This window comes from Heteronotia binoei, chromosome 5 (genome assembly GCF_032191835.1).
Source record: "Heteronotia binoei isolate CCM8104 ecotype False Entrance Well chromosome 5, APGP_CSIRO_Hbin_v1, whole genome shotgun sequence".
NCBI lineage: Eukaryota > Metazoa > Chordata > Lepidosauria > Squamata > Gekkonidae > Heteronotia > Heteronotia binoei.
In genome coordinates, this window is record NC_083227.1 from 42,622,601 (window position 1) to 42,637,590 (window position 14,990).

Genomic DNA, 14,990 nt, shown 5'->3' on the forward strand with positions numbered 1-14,990 from the left:
GATCTTATTTGCAAGAACTGTTCTGTACCCTGTAAGGAAACTTAATGTTGTCCTGCAGATGTTGCTGCAAAAGCAGCAGAACTGGAGATAGTGAAATTGTTTCATGAGTTGTACTTGGGGGTTAACAAGTGTATTTGTGGTTGGGATAGGCTGGGAATGATAGAGCAGAGAACTCCTTTGCATGCTGGATAGATTTAAAATCTGGGATGTAAAAGAATACAAAAAGCAGGCCTGGCTGTGTTAGACAAGAACCTTGCAGAAAAGCTTGTTGTTAGGGGTGCTAGTAAGCACTAATGCGGGAGTTACTAAATTATGCTGGCTTAGTTCTCAGTTCTTATTCAACATTTCTTGAAAACCATGCTCAATTTTCCATCTGCCAAATCAGTGCATGGAAAATGGAGACCAAACTTCTACCTCAGGAAGGCAAATAGATTTTTTTTAAGGTTCATGGTCAAGTGTGAAGCAGTGTTGATTTTGGGATCTTGGCTGTTACCTTGTCTTTTAGGAGTGGGGGGCTGGGCTGTCAGATTGGTCTAAATATGCAGAAGATGCAGATGGATCTGGCATTTGCACTCCCTGTCACAGTCCTGGAGCAATCATTCTTCTCTTTGCTTTTGGCCCAGCCTTGGCAGGACTGTTTCCCTAGCATCAGACCCTTTGCCCGTTTCTTTAGTCTTGAAACAAAATTTGTCTTGTGACAGGCTGAGATGTTTGTTCTTGCCTTGCTCCTCTTCAGAAGACAGACTTCAATTTCTGCTGAGGGCGTGTCAGTGTTTCAAGGGCCATAGGTAGAAATCTGAGGTTTTGAATAGAGGAAGCAACCCCTTGAGTGTAGATTTAGGGCATATAATAGTAGTGGTCACCATCTGTCTTGTGTAACGTTTCAGACTTACTGAGCCCCTTGAAGAAGTGGAAGTCTCGCTACCTGATGGAGCAGAGTGTGACCAAGTTACTGAGGCCGCTGTCTCCAGTCACTCCCCCGCCTCCTGTCCCCTCCTCGGTTCTGGACTCCTTGAGCCCTCAGCTCACCACGTCTTCCTCCTCTATGCCAGGCGAGGAGGAATGTCGCAGCAGCTGTGGAGTGATCTTCTCACCAATTCCTTCTGTGTCAGCCAGTCGTTGCAATACTCCACTACAGTTTGAGGTAAGTTGGGGCAGAAAGGCGGGTGGTGGTAAGCATTACCCTGCACACCTATGATATGTGCACCTAAACTGCCTAGAAGGGTCAGTTAGGCTACTAGCTGAGCCATTAAGTTTTCAAGGAAAGCCTTGCTCTCTGAGAGAACCAGGCACTGGCAGGTTCTCCTTTTTTCCACATGCAGTAGAAAGGGATTATACTATGCCAAAGGGACACAGGCCGTTGGGGAGCCACCGTCGCTCCTTCATGTCCTTTTAGCACCAACTTTGAGGTTGCTTCTGTCCTACACATGCCCCAGGCTTTGAATGACATTGGCCTTCTTGCCTCCCAGGATTTCTCCATCCCCGTGGTGCTAGCTTCATTTTGACTGTTTCCCATTGTGCAGTGGTGGTCTTCATTTTGGGACTTCCTCCCAGACAAGAAGGCACTGGCACCTTCCACTTTGAAGCATCCCATTTTCTTCTCTTACTGTGTCTCGCCCATGCACCTAGAGGGGCTATCTGTCTGATGTTTCAGTACTGGGGAAATGTGGACCCTTAAATTCTTAAATCTTTTGACGCCCTTACCACTGAAATGCCTGCTTATTTGTGTTTTATATTTTTATCCTCCCTTTCAAAAAGCTTGGGTTCTGTGCATGGGCTCTTTCCCCACCTATCCTAACAGCAGCTGTTGAAGGGAGTCTTTAAGAAATAATGACTGGCCCCAAGTCACCTGGTGAGGATTTGGGGGAAGTCTGAAACCAGGTCTCCCCATTTCCCTCCAAAACTCTACCCTCTCCGCTGGCTCTTAGCCAGTGTGTGTGTGTGTGTGCCAATGGTAGCTGGGCTTACCACGAGCCTGGAGTCTCAGTTCCCCACCCCTGAGAAGATCAGCACAGCTGTACAGGCTTGTGTGAAATACTGCAGTTCTTACTGTGCAGTTGAAGGGACTCTGTACATCTTCTGTAAGTCCGTGACTTTTAAGAAACCACTTTACATAATCTGTTCTGCTGTGGCTAGTGAGGTGGAGAGAAGGATGTGCAGTGAACTATGCAAAGGCATGGAAGCCTGGTCCTCTGGCCACTGTGGGGATCTTGCTCAGCCAGGACTTTGGCTGCTGAAATTTCTCTGTGCATTTGCCCTAACCATTCTCAGGCATAAGAGCCCCAGAGTTACCTTTTTGAAGGAAAAATGAAAATGGAGCTTCATTCCTATGAGGCTTGATACCTCCAATGTTGCGATCTCTGTGTCTACCCTCACCCGACCCTCACTCTTCTGTTGAGTTATGGTATATATGCTGCCCTGGTTGCCGCCAGTTGCTTGAGTGATCTGACACAGCACCAAGATACGGATCATCTGCCTAAGGAATATATTATTTATGTGGCTGGACTTCTTGATTGCATTCCAGTGTCTGTGGGTCTTGCTGGGTCTTACCCTGCTTAGCCATCTTCTGTCCACATGCACTGGTGTTGGTTGAGGGCCTGATTCAGTGCACTGGGAGAAATTGCAAGTCATAGGATCAGCCTCCTCAGCAAAGGAAGCAGCAACTGGGTGTCTTAACCACATCGATCCTATGCAGCAGTGGCATGGGATTAACTTAAGAATTTGTATCTTGAAATTGGATGTTGGTCCCCATTTTTTTTAATTTTTATTTTTTGCTCGGATCCTGTGTCAGTTAAGAGGTGCTGTCATAGCAAACCTTGGGCTGCAGAAGCTTCCGTCCCCTGTAAGAAAGTGAACTGCTTCTATTGTGTGTGACTGAATCTCTTGCCCACCCCTCGTTGCCCTTTTCGGTCTGTAGAGAATCCTGCAGTTTGTCAGGCTCCCCCCTCCATGTCTTTGCCACGGCTTTTCTTGTTCCCCGCATTCCACTCATTCACGAGACTTCCCATTCTGTTGTCTTAGCGTCCCTTTCAGCCACCATCCTGACCTCTTGCATACAACTCCTCAGCATGCTAAATCATGATCCTGGGGAAGATCCATTCATTGGTGCCGTTTCCTGTTGTGATCAGTAGTTGTCTTGCCATGGAGGGTTGAGCAAGGCCCATTATTCAACCAGATACATGGAATTACTTTCCTTGACCTAAGGGATTTGGGGCCCAGTGAAGTACATCCATGCAAGGAGAGAATTTCCCTGGGTTTAGCTCAGCTCAGAGGATGTCCAGAGGGGAGAGTGTGTCCATGGGGAGCTTTGTAGTAATGGGGGGGGAGGGATGCTAGGATTTCTTCGTAATGTATGAACCTTGACATTGCTGTTACAAGCAGGTCATTTCAAAGTGATCATTTCATGATCATCTCGAAATAAGGGGAACAGAACTTCATTGTTTTCCTCAGAGCAGTTAGACCTCGCACTGCTGCCTGATGTGGCTTTACCGACCCAAGCAGGTGGTGTGTTCTCATGGCTTGACAACTATGTCCTCCATCTGGGGTGGAGCCATTGTTTACCTTCAGGAGTACAGGGAAGGAATCGCCTCACACAAGGAAGAATGCCCCTAGCCCTAACAGATATGGCAACCAACCATGGCTTATGGCTGTGTGGAGAGTGCTGGGGTATCCCAGGCTTACTTGTTGCCTCCCCTCCCTGGATACATCGTGATCCAGTTAGACTTTTGCTTTTGTGGCAAACTATAGTTTGTTACTGCATTCAAACAGCTAGCTGTGTTTTGCTCTCTTTTCTATGGACAAGCCTTCCAACCCGATTTAATCAGGTTTAGGATTCTGCTTTGCAGGGAAGAGAGCAGAAAATATAATTTGTGGTTCAGATTGGTTTGCCATGATGAAGGGGACCGATCACCCTGGGGATTCTCCAAGTCTGGTTAGAGTAGTGACCAACCATGGTTTTGCATATCTGATCCATACCTGTTTTCTCTGTATGGCAGAGCCATTTTGAAAGAGGGAAGGCATGGCTTCTATGCACGATTTCTGACAAGGGGGCATCTCTTGTGCTTCTTGGCAGTGGTGGCGGTGGCCTTCAGGCTAACTTTCCTTGACCCAGACATACTCAGAGTTTAAGGCAACATGCTTCTTTCTAACTTCTTTGCTGTCTTCTGGTTTTGACACTAAAGTTGTGGCATGAGGCACAGTAACTCTCTGTCCTGTCTTTTCCCTTCCCTCAGCCTCTAGAAACCATACAATGTGTTCAGTTCCCTCTAATCACTGAGGCCATTCCAGGGTAGCATCTGTCTTTCAGAATAGCTGTGGCTAACCTCTATGCTTGTTTTTTTTTACTTTATTTTATTTTGCTTCTTGACTTGAAAAAAGTAGATGAATAACAAGATGCTTTTCCCTCCTAGAACGTATCCTCCCCTGAGAGTTCCCCTGCGCATAGGCCCGAGTCCCTGTCGCCCGAGGTAGTTATCACACCATCTCAATTGGAGGCGGAGAGCATATGTGGTGTGTCTGTGTGTGTGTCTGTGTGTGCTTGGAGGGAGGAGTGGGGGTGGGTGGGAGCTACAGAGGCAAGTAAAAGTAGGTGTGGGGAGGAGGGAGGGAGAGCCTAGACAAGTCAGATTCCTTTGGAGCTGTAGTCAAGCAGATTGAGTGGAAATTAAAGATCTTGTCAGGTAACCCTTTGGGAGGGGGAAGGAGAGAAAAACTGAAGCAGCGTGAGCTCAGTTATCAAAAACTCCAGTCACTTAATCGTTGGCCAGCCAGGAGCTCATATATTTTCTGTTCAGGCCAAACCCTTCTCCGTGTTCCTGTGCAAAAAATGGTACTGTCCCGAATCTGCTGTATCAAAAGTCCACATTCTTCAAGATACAAATTCTGTGTTTGGATGAATTATGCAGATCAATAAGTGAAATGGGAAATCTGACCTTTTCTGTGTGTGGCTTTAGGAGGATAGCATGGGGGAAATTATTTGGGGCATACGGTAGATGTAGATACACTTCATTGTATCTGTTTAGGTCAATTTTTTTCCATTTCTGTGATAGTTTATGATGACACAGGACATAGATTTCATGTGGTGGGGGGAATTATAAGATAAAAGCATAAATGAGTTGCATGATAGACGCCCAAAAGGAAAGGGTTGGGCCAAGTGGCCTTCAGGTGCTGAAGTCATGGGGTGTTTTTTGGTTTTTGCAGCAACTGCTTGCATGTTTCCATATTTCTGAGTCAAGTGGTAGAAGTTTAGGATTACCAGAAATCCAGTTAAAATAATACACCAGATAGAAAATTCTTTTTGCAGGCTAAGAAGGCTAATAGGCCTGAGCATGAATGTTTCAAAGAGTAGAGAAGTATAGTAGCTTTTCTAGGTATGCTGGATGCTCAAAGTTTTGAAATCTTCCAGAGCACTGTGTGTGGGGGGAGCATTAAGTAGCATAGTGGGGGGGAGCATTAAGCAGCATAGTAGTGAGTTGAGAAGTTCTTACTATGGTACCATGGTACCATGCTGCTGTATCATTGTCATTATTGGAAAATGCACAAGTTAAAAGCTGAGAGCTGCAGGATGCTGACAAAAGACCTTCAGGGAGCTTCATTGCCATAGTGTGATCTGTCAGCCACACACCATGTGCCTGGGGTATACATTTACATATCAGAAGGTTAAGATATAAAGGTTTTGAAAAACATGTATTTTCACTGTCCAGATGAGGATAGTTTGGGAAAGGGCAAGTGCTTAGAAACATAGAGCTGGAAAGGCACCCTAAGAGTCATCTAGTCCAGCCTTTGAATCATATAGGAAATGCACAGCTCCCTCCTCCCATAGCTGCAGAAAACCGACTTGGATCCCATGGAAAGTCTCTGATGATAGAAGCACCCCCCCACACACACTGCAATCTAAAATGACTCCTGGGGCGTTGCTCCTGAATATTGGGGGTCTGCAGGAGCAGCATGGGGGGCAGGTGTAGGTCCACAATGGGAAGGGGAGAATTGGCAAAAATCACACACCCCTTCCTTAGAGGAAATTTTGTGCTGGATCAAGCTGTTTGTTTGGAAGCTACTGAACCAAATACCTCTCTCAGTGAAAATAACCAGCACTCCTAAATGACCCCCATGCTGTATTCACAAGTACCTCGTACTAATCTACTTCACAGTGACCCACAACTGTTCTGCGTAGCAGTGTATAAAATTATGTATGATGTAGAGCACCATTATGGAGGATTTTTCTCCCTTTCTAGAAGTGTCAGTCCAATGAGATCTTATGGGAAAACTCGGATCTTGTAAAACAGAATTGTTTCACACAGTGCATAATTAATTTTGACAGATGCTACAAGATGTAATGATGGTCACTAGCTTTGATGGCTTCAAAGAGAACTAGGAGAACAGGTCTATCACAGAAGCTACTAGCCATAATGGCTGAGTGGAACCTCCCAGGCTTAGGGGTGGTGGCCTGTACCATTCCACTCCACTCAGCATACTTTGACATCTTCCTCCAGCTTTCAAAATTCTTTGTGCCAGGGGAAAAATTGTTTAAGTTGGAGGAAGCATCCTTCATCAGGAGAAGGTCCCATGTTAAGTCTCTGGTATCTTCAGTTAAAAGATCTAGCAGTTAGTGATGGAAAAGACCTTTGCTCGAGACCCTTAGAGCTGCTGCCAGAATGAGTAGACAATACTGACTTTGATGGACCAAGGGTCTAATTCAGTATAAGGCAGTTTCATATGAAGGAAGGCCTCCAGCTTCTTTGCAGAGCAGTGTTTTAGGAATATGGCCCAGTGCATTTCTGGATGCCAGTTGCTGGGGATGGCAGCTGCTGCCTTCTTGCCCAGCTTGGGCTTCCCAGAGGTATCTGGTTGGCCACTGTAGGAAAGAGAGAGTGGTGGACTAGATGGACAAAGTGGCCTCAATCAGCAAGCATCTTTTGTTCATAGCAGGTATGCAGAGCCTGGGTGCCAGACACAACGAAAAGGGTAGTAAGCAAAAAACACCACCTGCACAGAATGGAAAGCATCCCATCCAACTCCTCTCCAACTTAGTAGCCCTTGTGCCTGTGGGCTGAAAACATTATCTTGTAATAACAAGGGGGAGGAACACAAAAGAAGCTGCTTTACTAGGAGAACAGGTCTATCACACACACACACACACACACACGAAAGTTTCCTACACTGCTTAGTAAAGTGGACCATGAGGACTAGTTGATCCTTTTCTTAAGAAAGATGGTTTCCAGCTTTGAGATGCGAGGGAGAGTGCCTGCCCTGTGTGACTGCAATATAGTTTTATGAAGTGATTGGCTGGTCAACAGAATACTTGGTGTGTGGTGTCCTTGCTTGCCTTGAACCTTTTTTTTTGTTGTTGATTCTTCACCTTTTATTGAAATGGTTGTGACATTATATGTTAAATGGTGACTACGAAAACACACCGGTGTTCGTTTGAGCGCCAGCAGCATCCATCCAGAAGGGAGGGGAGAGGGGGAGCCCTTCACATCTGAGTTGCCTCCAGAAAGTCTTCAGCGTAGAAGAAGAAAGCGACTGTGCAGCTAGAACAACAAGCAGGAAGAAGAGCCAAGCAGGACAGGAAGGGGCTGTGGTGGATTTGGGGACAGGAGGATGTGAGGAACAGTGTGTGCTGTCTTTGAGGAAAGGGGGGTCTTTCATGACTTAAAAGTCTTTCTCTGTCTGCCCCCTTTCACCTGGTTCTCTACCCCGTTCAATGTCCTCTCCCCTCCCCCAATACCCTTCTTGGCTATTCTAGCTCTGTCTCAGGACGGATCTTGACATGCCGAAGCCAGGATATCTGGAAACCAGCGCCAACAGCTGCTCGGAGAGACCTTCTCTGCTCACTTCAGGACATTCGGATTCAGCCTCCCAGCCATCAGAGACCAGCTTCCCTGGAAAAAGTGGGGAAGCCCAGACGCTGCTAAGAAGCTCTGACCAAGCTTTTCGGACAGAGTTTAACTTAATGTACGCCTTCTCCCCTTTGAATGCTATGCCCCGGGCAGATGGATTGTTACGAGAATCCCCCCAAATGGCTGATGGGAAGCCTCTCAATCCGGAGAGGGGTTGCTGCAGTTCTCCGGCAGAGGGGTACTTTGGCAGACACGAGCAGGCACTTCTTAAAGAAGCAGCGCATGGATCCATGGCCCCCTGTGGCGAGAGGACTTGTGAAGGAGTTAAATCTGCCCCTCAGAACCCACCACAGAGGAAAAAGGCAAGTATCCAGTATAAATGAAAGGATTGGAGGGTCCTCAAGGGCATGAGGAGAAATTCAGTACAAGAGGTTGCAGCTTTAATATGCTGAGAAACTTGCAGCTCCTACTCCCACTGGATAGACAGAGCTGCTTGAGACATCTGTCAGGTTAGGGACAGGAGGACAATAGATGTCCCATTGCCTCTTGGTTCAGAAGAAATGTAGTGGTTTGTGCCTCTCCTTAGAGGGATACTTGGGGTGGAAAGTGCCATTATGTTGCAGCTGACTTATGGCAGCCACTCATGGGATGTTCGAGGCAAGGGAGGAGCAGAGGTGGTTTGTTTGCCTGCCTCCGCATAGCAACCCAGTTCTTCCTTGGTGGTCTTCCATTTAGATACTAACCAGGGCTGATTCTGCTTTGCACCTCAGCTTTAAGAAGATCTGGCTAGCCTGAGCCACCCAGGGTAGGGCAAAGGGTGCTCTCCCCCTCTGCTGCCTTGTTAACCTGGATCTGAAATGGCAACTGAGCCAGGTATCTTGGATCTTAAAACGAAGTGTTAGCTGCATCTGGTTTACTGGTTCCTTCTGATCATGGGCTCAGAGCTGATTTTTTGCTTCTGTTGAAAGCCCAGGAATTGTATAATACGTAAAGTCCTTTGGGGGCCTTTCTTTTAATCCATGAATGAGTCCAATTCCTAATAGGTGGGGTGAGGGTGGGGAATGTATCCCCTGCTCTGTGAATGACTTTATATGGGGGGGGGGCATTGTATCCAGTCTCCTGTCTTGTCAGTCATTCCTTGCTTGGCTAGGCTGAAGATTCCCCCCCCCCCCTCTTCCAGGTATCTCTGCTCGAGTACCGCAAACGAAAGCAAGAAGCCAAGGAAGGTGGGGATTCTATTCGATGCACAGGGACACCGACTCGACTGAGTAGCAGCTGCTCTGGAGCGGACATGGATGCTGGTGTCGTTCAAGGCTCCGGGAGCCGAGCTCTGTCCTCCCCACAACACAGCTTCTCCCCCTCACATTCCTCCCTGTCTCATCTAGAGGATGTCAGCCCACCTGAACCAAGGGGGACCACACACAGCAAATCCCAGGAGAGCATCAGCAGTCGATGGTGAGCATTAGCCTGCATCTGAGGATGGGAAAAGCTGTCTTCTGTACCTGGGAGTTCCTCATTTCCAAAGGCAAATTTTCAAAGGTTTCTGCTGTCTCTGTGATAAGATGTTGCTCAGGTTTTTCTTCTCTCCTTTCCAGTGAGCAGTTTTGAGAAGAATTGCATGTTGGGGCTGGAGGACTACTAAGCATTTGGGTTTAAGTTCCATCCTGTGGGCTTCTCCTCACCTTCATTCCATTCAACTAAGTGATCTTTACTACTCTGCAAACTGTATTCTGAGAACTTTAGGTTGTATGATACAGTTAAACAGGAGTATCCAGGGCTGTGCTACATTCTGCACTATTTAACCTACAATGTTAATTTTTAAAAAGTTTCTCTATTGTTCGGTTGTCATGAAACTGCCTTACCAGGCTAAGCTGACATGCTGCTGCCCTGTTAACTCTCCTTGCAATAAACTGTTTCTCCAGGCAAACAGTAGCACCAGGCATGATGTGAACTCGCCCCTCCCACATCCCTGCTTACCCCTCTGAACTGTGAATTTTGCCCTTTCTTCCACCTCACTTCAGTGGAATATGGGCTTCTGTTCAGTTAGTCCAATTTCTAAGGCCTAATGTTGAAAAGCCAGTGTGGAGAAGGATGAAGCACATAATCCTGTTGATAAAATGTGAGATTCTGCCACACGAGTAGGTTTGGAAGTACCAAACACTAGGATCAAGCCATAAGTTGGGTGGTTGGATCAAAAATGTAAATCTCAATCTATACGGAAACTATATTTTCATAAGTAGCGTGACATTTCTAATGTGTGCAAAATGCCCTGCAAGCCACGTCTGCATGAGAACTATGAGAAAACAGGTTGCATTTGTTCGTGTTTAATTATTTTAGCATGAAGCTGAAAGATGGTAGTCTGCCCAATGTCACCTCAGTTAGCTTTAATTTGTCCACTGCAGAATCTATATTGTACCTAATAAGAAATAAGTCATGTCTACTTTGGAATTGCCTTTGTGAGCAGATTGTGGTGAATTTCAGTGGCAGAGACATTTGTTTTTCTGCTCCTGGTTGTATGTGAACTTGAAGGCACACTGAATGGTCTAAAAGTGTTACTTCTCTTTCCTTGCTAAAGAATCTCTACGTGGTGTCTCTTAGAGCCGGAGCAGACTCTTCCCACCCCACACACTGCAACTAGAATCATTTCCAAGAATTCAGTTCATCAAAATGGGCTGTGATTTAGTTGGACGGGGCTAATGTGAATGCCATTGACAGGCGCTTGTGCACATGCTGGGACTTTTATTTCAGGGTAATTACCATCTGTTCTCCCAGTAATGGCTAGAGGTAGGCTGCGGTGCTACCCTTTTGATGCCTTTCTGTTCACTTCTAGGAAATCTCTAGCTAGTTACGGTGCAAGCTCCATTCTCTGCCCTAAAAATAAACAAGGCAGTTTGTCTCGCAGACAGCAGCCAAGATACAAAAAGTAGCAGGTGCCCAAAATTTAATAAGGTTTATATGGTTGCAAACTGTAGAATACGTGGGATCTCTATGGAAAGAAATAGGGAACAGTCTCCTCCAAACTGGAAAAAGCCTTCTGGAATTGTCACTTTGCAGCTGTGGAAGCTTGATGGGCCTTAGAAAATTAAGCCTTCTTGGATTTGTAAGGGAGGAGGAGATCAGGTCACTGTCCTCTGCTTGATTCCCATTCTTGCCTGCCCTGTTTATAGGATGGTGCCTACCTCGGTGGAGCGGCTCCGCGAAGGCCGTGGCATTTTGGAGAAGGTTTTACGTAGCAGCGCTAAGATATGTCAGAGAGGAGAGCCCTCCCCCACCCGTGAAAGCCTAGGGGAGAGAGAAGCAGGTAAGTGGGAATGTACAGAGGGGCTGTGGCAAGCCAGCAGCTGTCCTTGGGAAGACAGTCTGCTAGCTCCCCCGTGGACTGTTGGAGCTCAGTGCTATCAGCTTCTTAGGAGTGCTCAGTTCTGATCAGACTTAAGCCATGCTGTGGAGGCAAGCCTGAGCCAAAGCCTTCTGAAGGTGCCGTGCTGCAATCAGCGATTGCCCAAACACACACATTTCTCTGTTGTGGCTTCCCACTTTGTGGAACAGCCTGCCTGAGGAGGTGAGGAAAGCCCCCGTGCTTCTAGCATTTTGAAGAAAGTGCAAAACAGAAATGTTCAGGGAAAACGCTGTTTCCAGCCTTAGGATTCCTGGTCTTTCTGAATCACTTTTGGGGAGGGGTTGGGCATCTCTCACTTTATCCTGGCTCTAGTACAGTTCTGCTCCTGTTCCAGGACCACGCCTTTCTCATGTGTCTCTGTCCTGCCTTCCAGATGCAGTGGAAGTAGAAACGGCCGACTCCCTCAGCTCTGCCCTCAAGGGACCAGCCGTTTACAGTCCTTCTCGGTATAGCTACCAGGTATGAGACGCCAAGTCCCCTTTATGTCACGTGTGCTCTGCAGTTTGCTGTCTGCAATTCCGATCCCACGCAGCCTGTCTCAAAAGAAGGGCTGTAGGTATCCGATGGATCCATATTGATTTGTGGCTTCTGTATCACTTCTTTTCCAGCTCTTGCAATCCGATAGCCCACGAGCGGAGTCTCAGGCTCTTCTGCAGAGCTCCTCCCCTTACCGAGGACATCCCATTGCGTCACCTGGGTACAGTTACCGGTCTCAGTCGCAGAGAACAGGACACATCCCTTCTCACAGTTCCTCGGAATCCTCCATTTCCTCCACCCCCTCAGTCTCCACGGACTCCTCAGCTCTGTTTACAGGGAATTCTGGGTATTACAGCAGCCAGCAGCAGCACTCTAGCAGCAGCGTCCTGAAGAAGAGCTGTCCAGCAGTAGCTACTCCAAGTTCAGCCCAAACCACTGCTGCAGACTGTTTGCCCCCCTCTGAATCAGGGCCTCACCCCTGTGCGGGAACTGCCGGCTGCACTTCTTCATCTAGGCCCCCTCAGTCGGACTTGCGGACTATCAACCCTCCCAGCTCTGGGCAGACGGCTCTCTATCCGAGCTCCAGAGCTGCAGCACTTTCCAACTCACAGCACTACTCGCACCGAGGGGGAGGAGGCAGCATCCATCCGTACAGACTGCAGCAGCTTCCAGGGTCAGGTGTGAAGACTCAGACGGGCCTTTCTTAGGGCAGAGCAGAGATTAGCCTACCATTCCTTCCAGCAACGGCTTTTGTGGGGGAGCGATGCTGGGATGGCAACGCGCCAGGTGCTGGGGGCTCGGGGTGGGGTGGGGTGCAGGGAGTACAAGCAAGAGAGAGGACTGCAAGCTGCCTCTGGCCGTAGAAGGTGGTGGCAGCAGAGCCTGTAGCAAAGAAGCATCTCCCTGATGTCTGGGTACGTTGTAGAAAGCTAATGGTGCTGAGTGGCATGGCCTCTTTCTCCTGTCTGCGTGCCCGTAGCTGTAGTCATCTGGGCAGCAGGTAGGAAAGCTTGAATACGAAACCAGTGCAAATCAGAAGAAAATAGGGGGAGGGGGAAATGGGGGGGAGGGGGGACATTCATCTAAATCCCAAAGTGCTCTCTGCAGGGTTGGGGTCCCAGAATATTCTGGGGCAGGGGGGAGGGTGGGGGAGGGTTGTAGTCCATTCCGATCATTCCAGTTGCAAGCAAGAGCATTCAAAGGGTCTGAGCAGCAAGCTGCGGGGTGGGCCCAGGGGCACGGCGCACGTCCCTGTGTGGTGAAAAACGTTGGGGCATACACACAGATGTGGCCACAAGTCACTGCAAGAGCAGCAAAAGCGTGCTACCGTGGCTGCAGAGGGCCCAGGGGAGGCATTGTCCACTGCACTGCCGGCGTGGCCGTAGTGCCGAAGCAGGCAGTGCGTGTGGTGGCTTGTTTGATCGCATAGTGGGTGAGGAAAGTGTCCCACCTGGTGGTGCTGCTACTATTACCAGAAGTGTCCCTGAGTGCATGAGAGAGAAAGGCCTGCAACCGCCCTCTGAGGTCCAGGAGCAGTAGTGCCAGGCCCCCTGGATGCTCTGTCAGTCCAATTCCAGACAGTTGCCAGCTTTTCTCACTTGTTTACTGTACTATCAAGCGTGTGTTTTTATTTATCTAATTTTATATTCAGTTATAACCATAGTAGGTTAGCGTATATCAGGCAGGTCTAACCCCCGGTGCTGCCATGGACTTCTCCTTTTTCTCTCGGACAGGATAATGCTGTGAGCGTGTCTTCCCTCATTTCGCAACTGCACAGGCTCTCTTTTGGTTTCCTTTTTTTTGCTTTTTGGTTGTTTTTTTCTTTTTTTTAAAAAAAAAAATTAGGACTGTTAAAAGTTTCTCTGACTCACAAACAAAATCAGGTGTTCATTCAACTTAGGGGGAGACTTTTTTAAAAAATTATCAAAGCAGAGAAGAAGAAAAGAAATATATACCCTTTCCTCAAAGTGTCTGGCTGTGAGCGTGTTGGGGATGGAACTTGTCACCCGGAAAGCGGGTGGCCTATATACTGTATAAAAGGGTGTCAACTTCACTGGGCTCTGCAGCCTCCCTTTCAGTTACGCCGAAGCGTGTCTTGTGAAGTGAGCGGTTGCAAGAGATTTTGGAGAGCCAGCAGGCAAAGATGAAGCACTCCTGCCTGTTGCAAGGAGCCACCAGGAAGGGGGGGCAGGAGGGGGCTGCAGCACTGCCCTCAAGTGGAGTTGTACACTGTGCTGTAACATTTGAACTTTCACAAGAGATGTAATAATTTTGATAATAAAACTACTTAACTTGAAAAAAAAATCACTGTTCCCTTTACAATCTTTTACTGTTGTCTTGGCTGAGGGGCTGGGCTGGTGACTTTCAGGTAGAGGAAAGAGCTTTAGGTTTTCTATCTCTCACTGTAGTGCAGCAAAAAGTTACAAGGCGGCGTTGTGTGCTTGAAGGGTTTGGAGAGCTAAGGGGAAAGGGGGTCTGTTCCCAGTCTGAATATTGTTCAGTCTTCCCTTTCTAGTGTTTGGAATTGGGCAGAAGCGCCTTACTTGTCTGGTACGGTTTTACCATCACTTCCTTATAAAATGGTACTTAACTGCATGGCTGAGAGCTTCTGCTTTTATGTAGCATCTCTCAATGACATGGCACAAGCTTGGAGGATTGGTTCCATCCACCTACTTGATATTTTTCCTGGGTCTTGGTCTAGTTCCATCACCTTCCGCTGCCCAAAAACCTGGTCCCTTTTTGTGTCTCTGTGTCATACAGTTAATGAAGAGGATGGCGAAAATGGCATGTCACGGGCTCTGTACAGTCATTCCTAGCAAGCTTGTGAATTAACCTAGACTGTGGACAAAATGGCAGTCTCTAAAACTCTACAAGGACAATCCTGCAATTATGAGAATTTCCCCATCACCCCACCACCCTTGGGGACCTCAGTGCTGAGGTGTACAAAGAGGAGGTGAAGTTCCCGATCAATATAGCATGGTTCTGATTAGGGCTGAAACCAATGCCAGAACAGTAAGAACTCGTGAAATGGCAAAGTTATGTCAATACAAGCGTTTCCCAGCCTGGGTTGGGACCCAAAACTGGGCCATGAAGCCTTTGAAAGTGGGTCACTGGCCAGCCCTCCGTAATAGCTGCTCTCACCCTTTGCATCACTCTTTCTGCCCTCCTTGCCAGCATCACACCCTTCCCACTCTTTGCCACAATCATAAGGGAAAGAAAGCCATCTGGCAACTGGTAACTTTACAGTAGCAGCTTGGAAGAAGCGGAGGATGGGG

At 47.7% G+C, this 14,990-nt stretch overlaps 1 protein-coding gene across 1 annotated transcript in view; it reads left to right on the forward strand.

The window, feature by feature from the left end:
* The window catches only part of SETD5 (SET domain containing 5), a 63,014-nt gene extending 48,995 nt beyond the window's left edge, over nt 1–14,019 (forward strand). Inside the window, exons 18-24 of the mRNA XM_060239328.1 lie at nt 888–1,144; nt 4,410–4,466; nt 7,745–8,200; nt 9,019–9,293; nt 11,006–11,139; nt 11,612–11,697; nt 11,847–14,019. Coding sequence (XP_060095311.1) covers nt 888–1,144; nt 4,410–4,466; nt 7,745–8,200; nt 9,019–9,293; nt 11,006–11,139; nt 11,612–11,697; nt 11,847–12,422 — 1,841 coding nt within the window. The 3' untranslated portion in view covers nt 12,423–14,019. The remainder of the gene's footprint in view (nt 1–887; nt 1,145–4,409; nt 4,467–7,744; nt 8,201–9,018; nt 9,294–11,005; nt 11,140–11,611; nt 11,698–11,846) is intronic.
* Nucleotides 14,020–14,990: the final 971 nt, after the last annotated feature.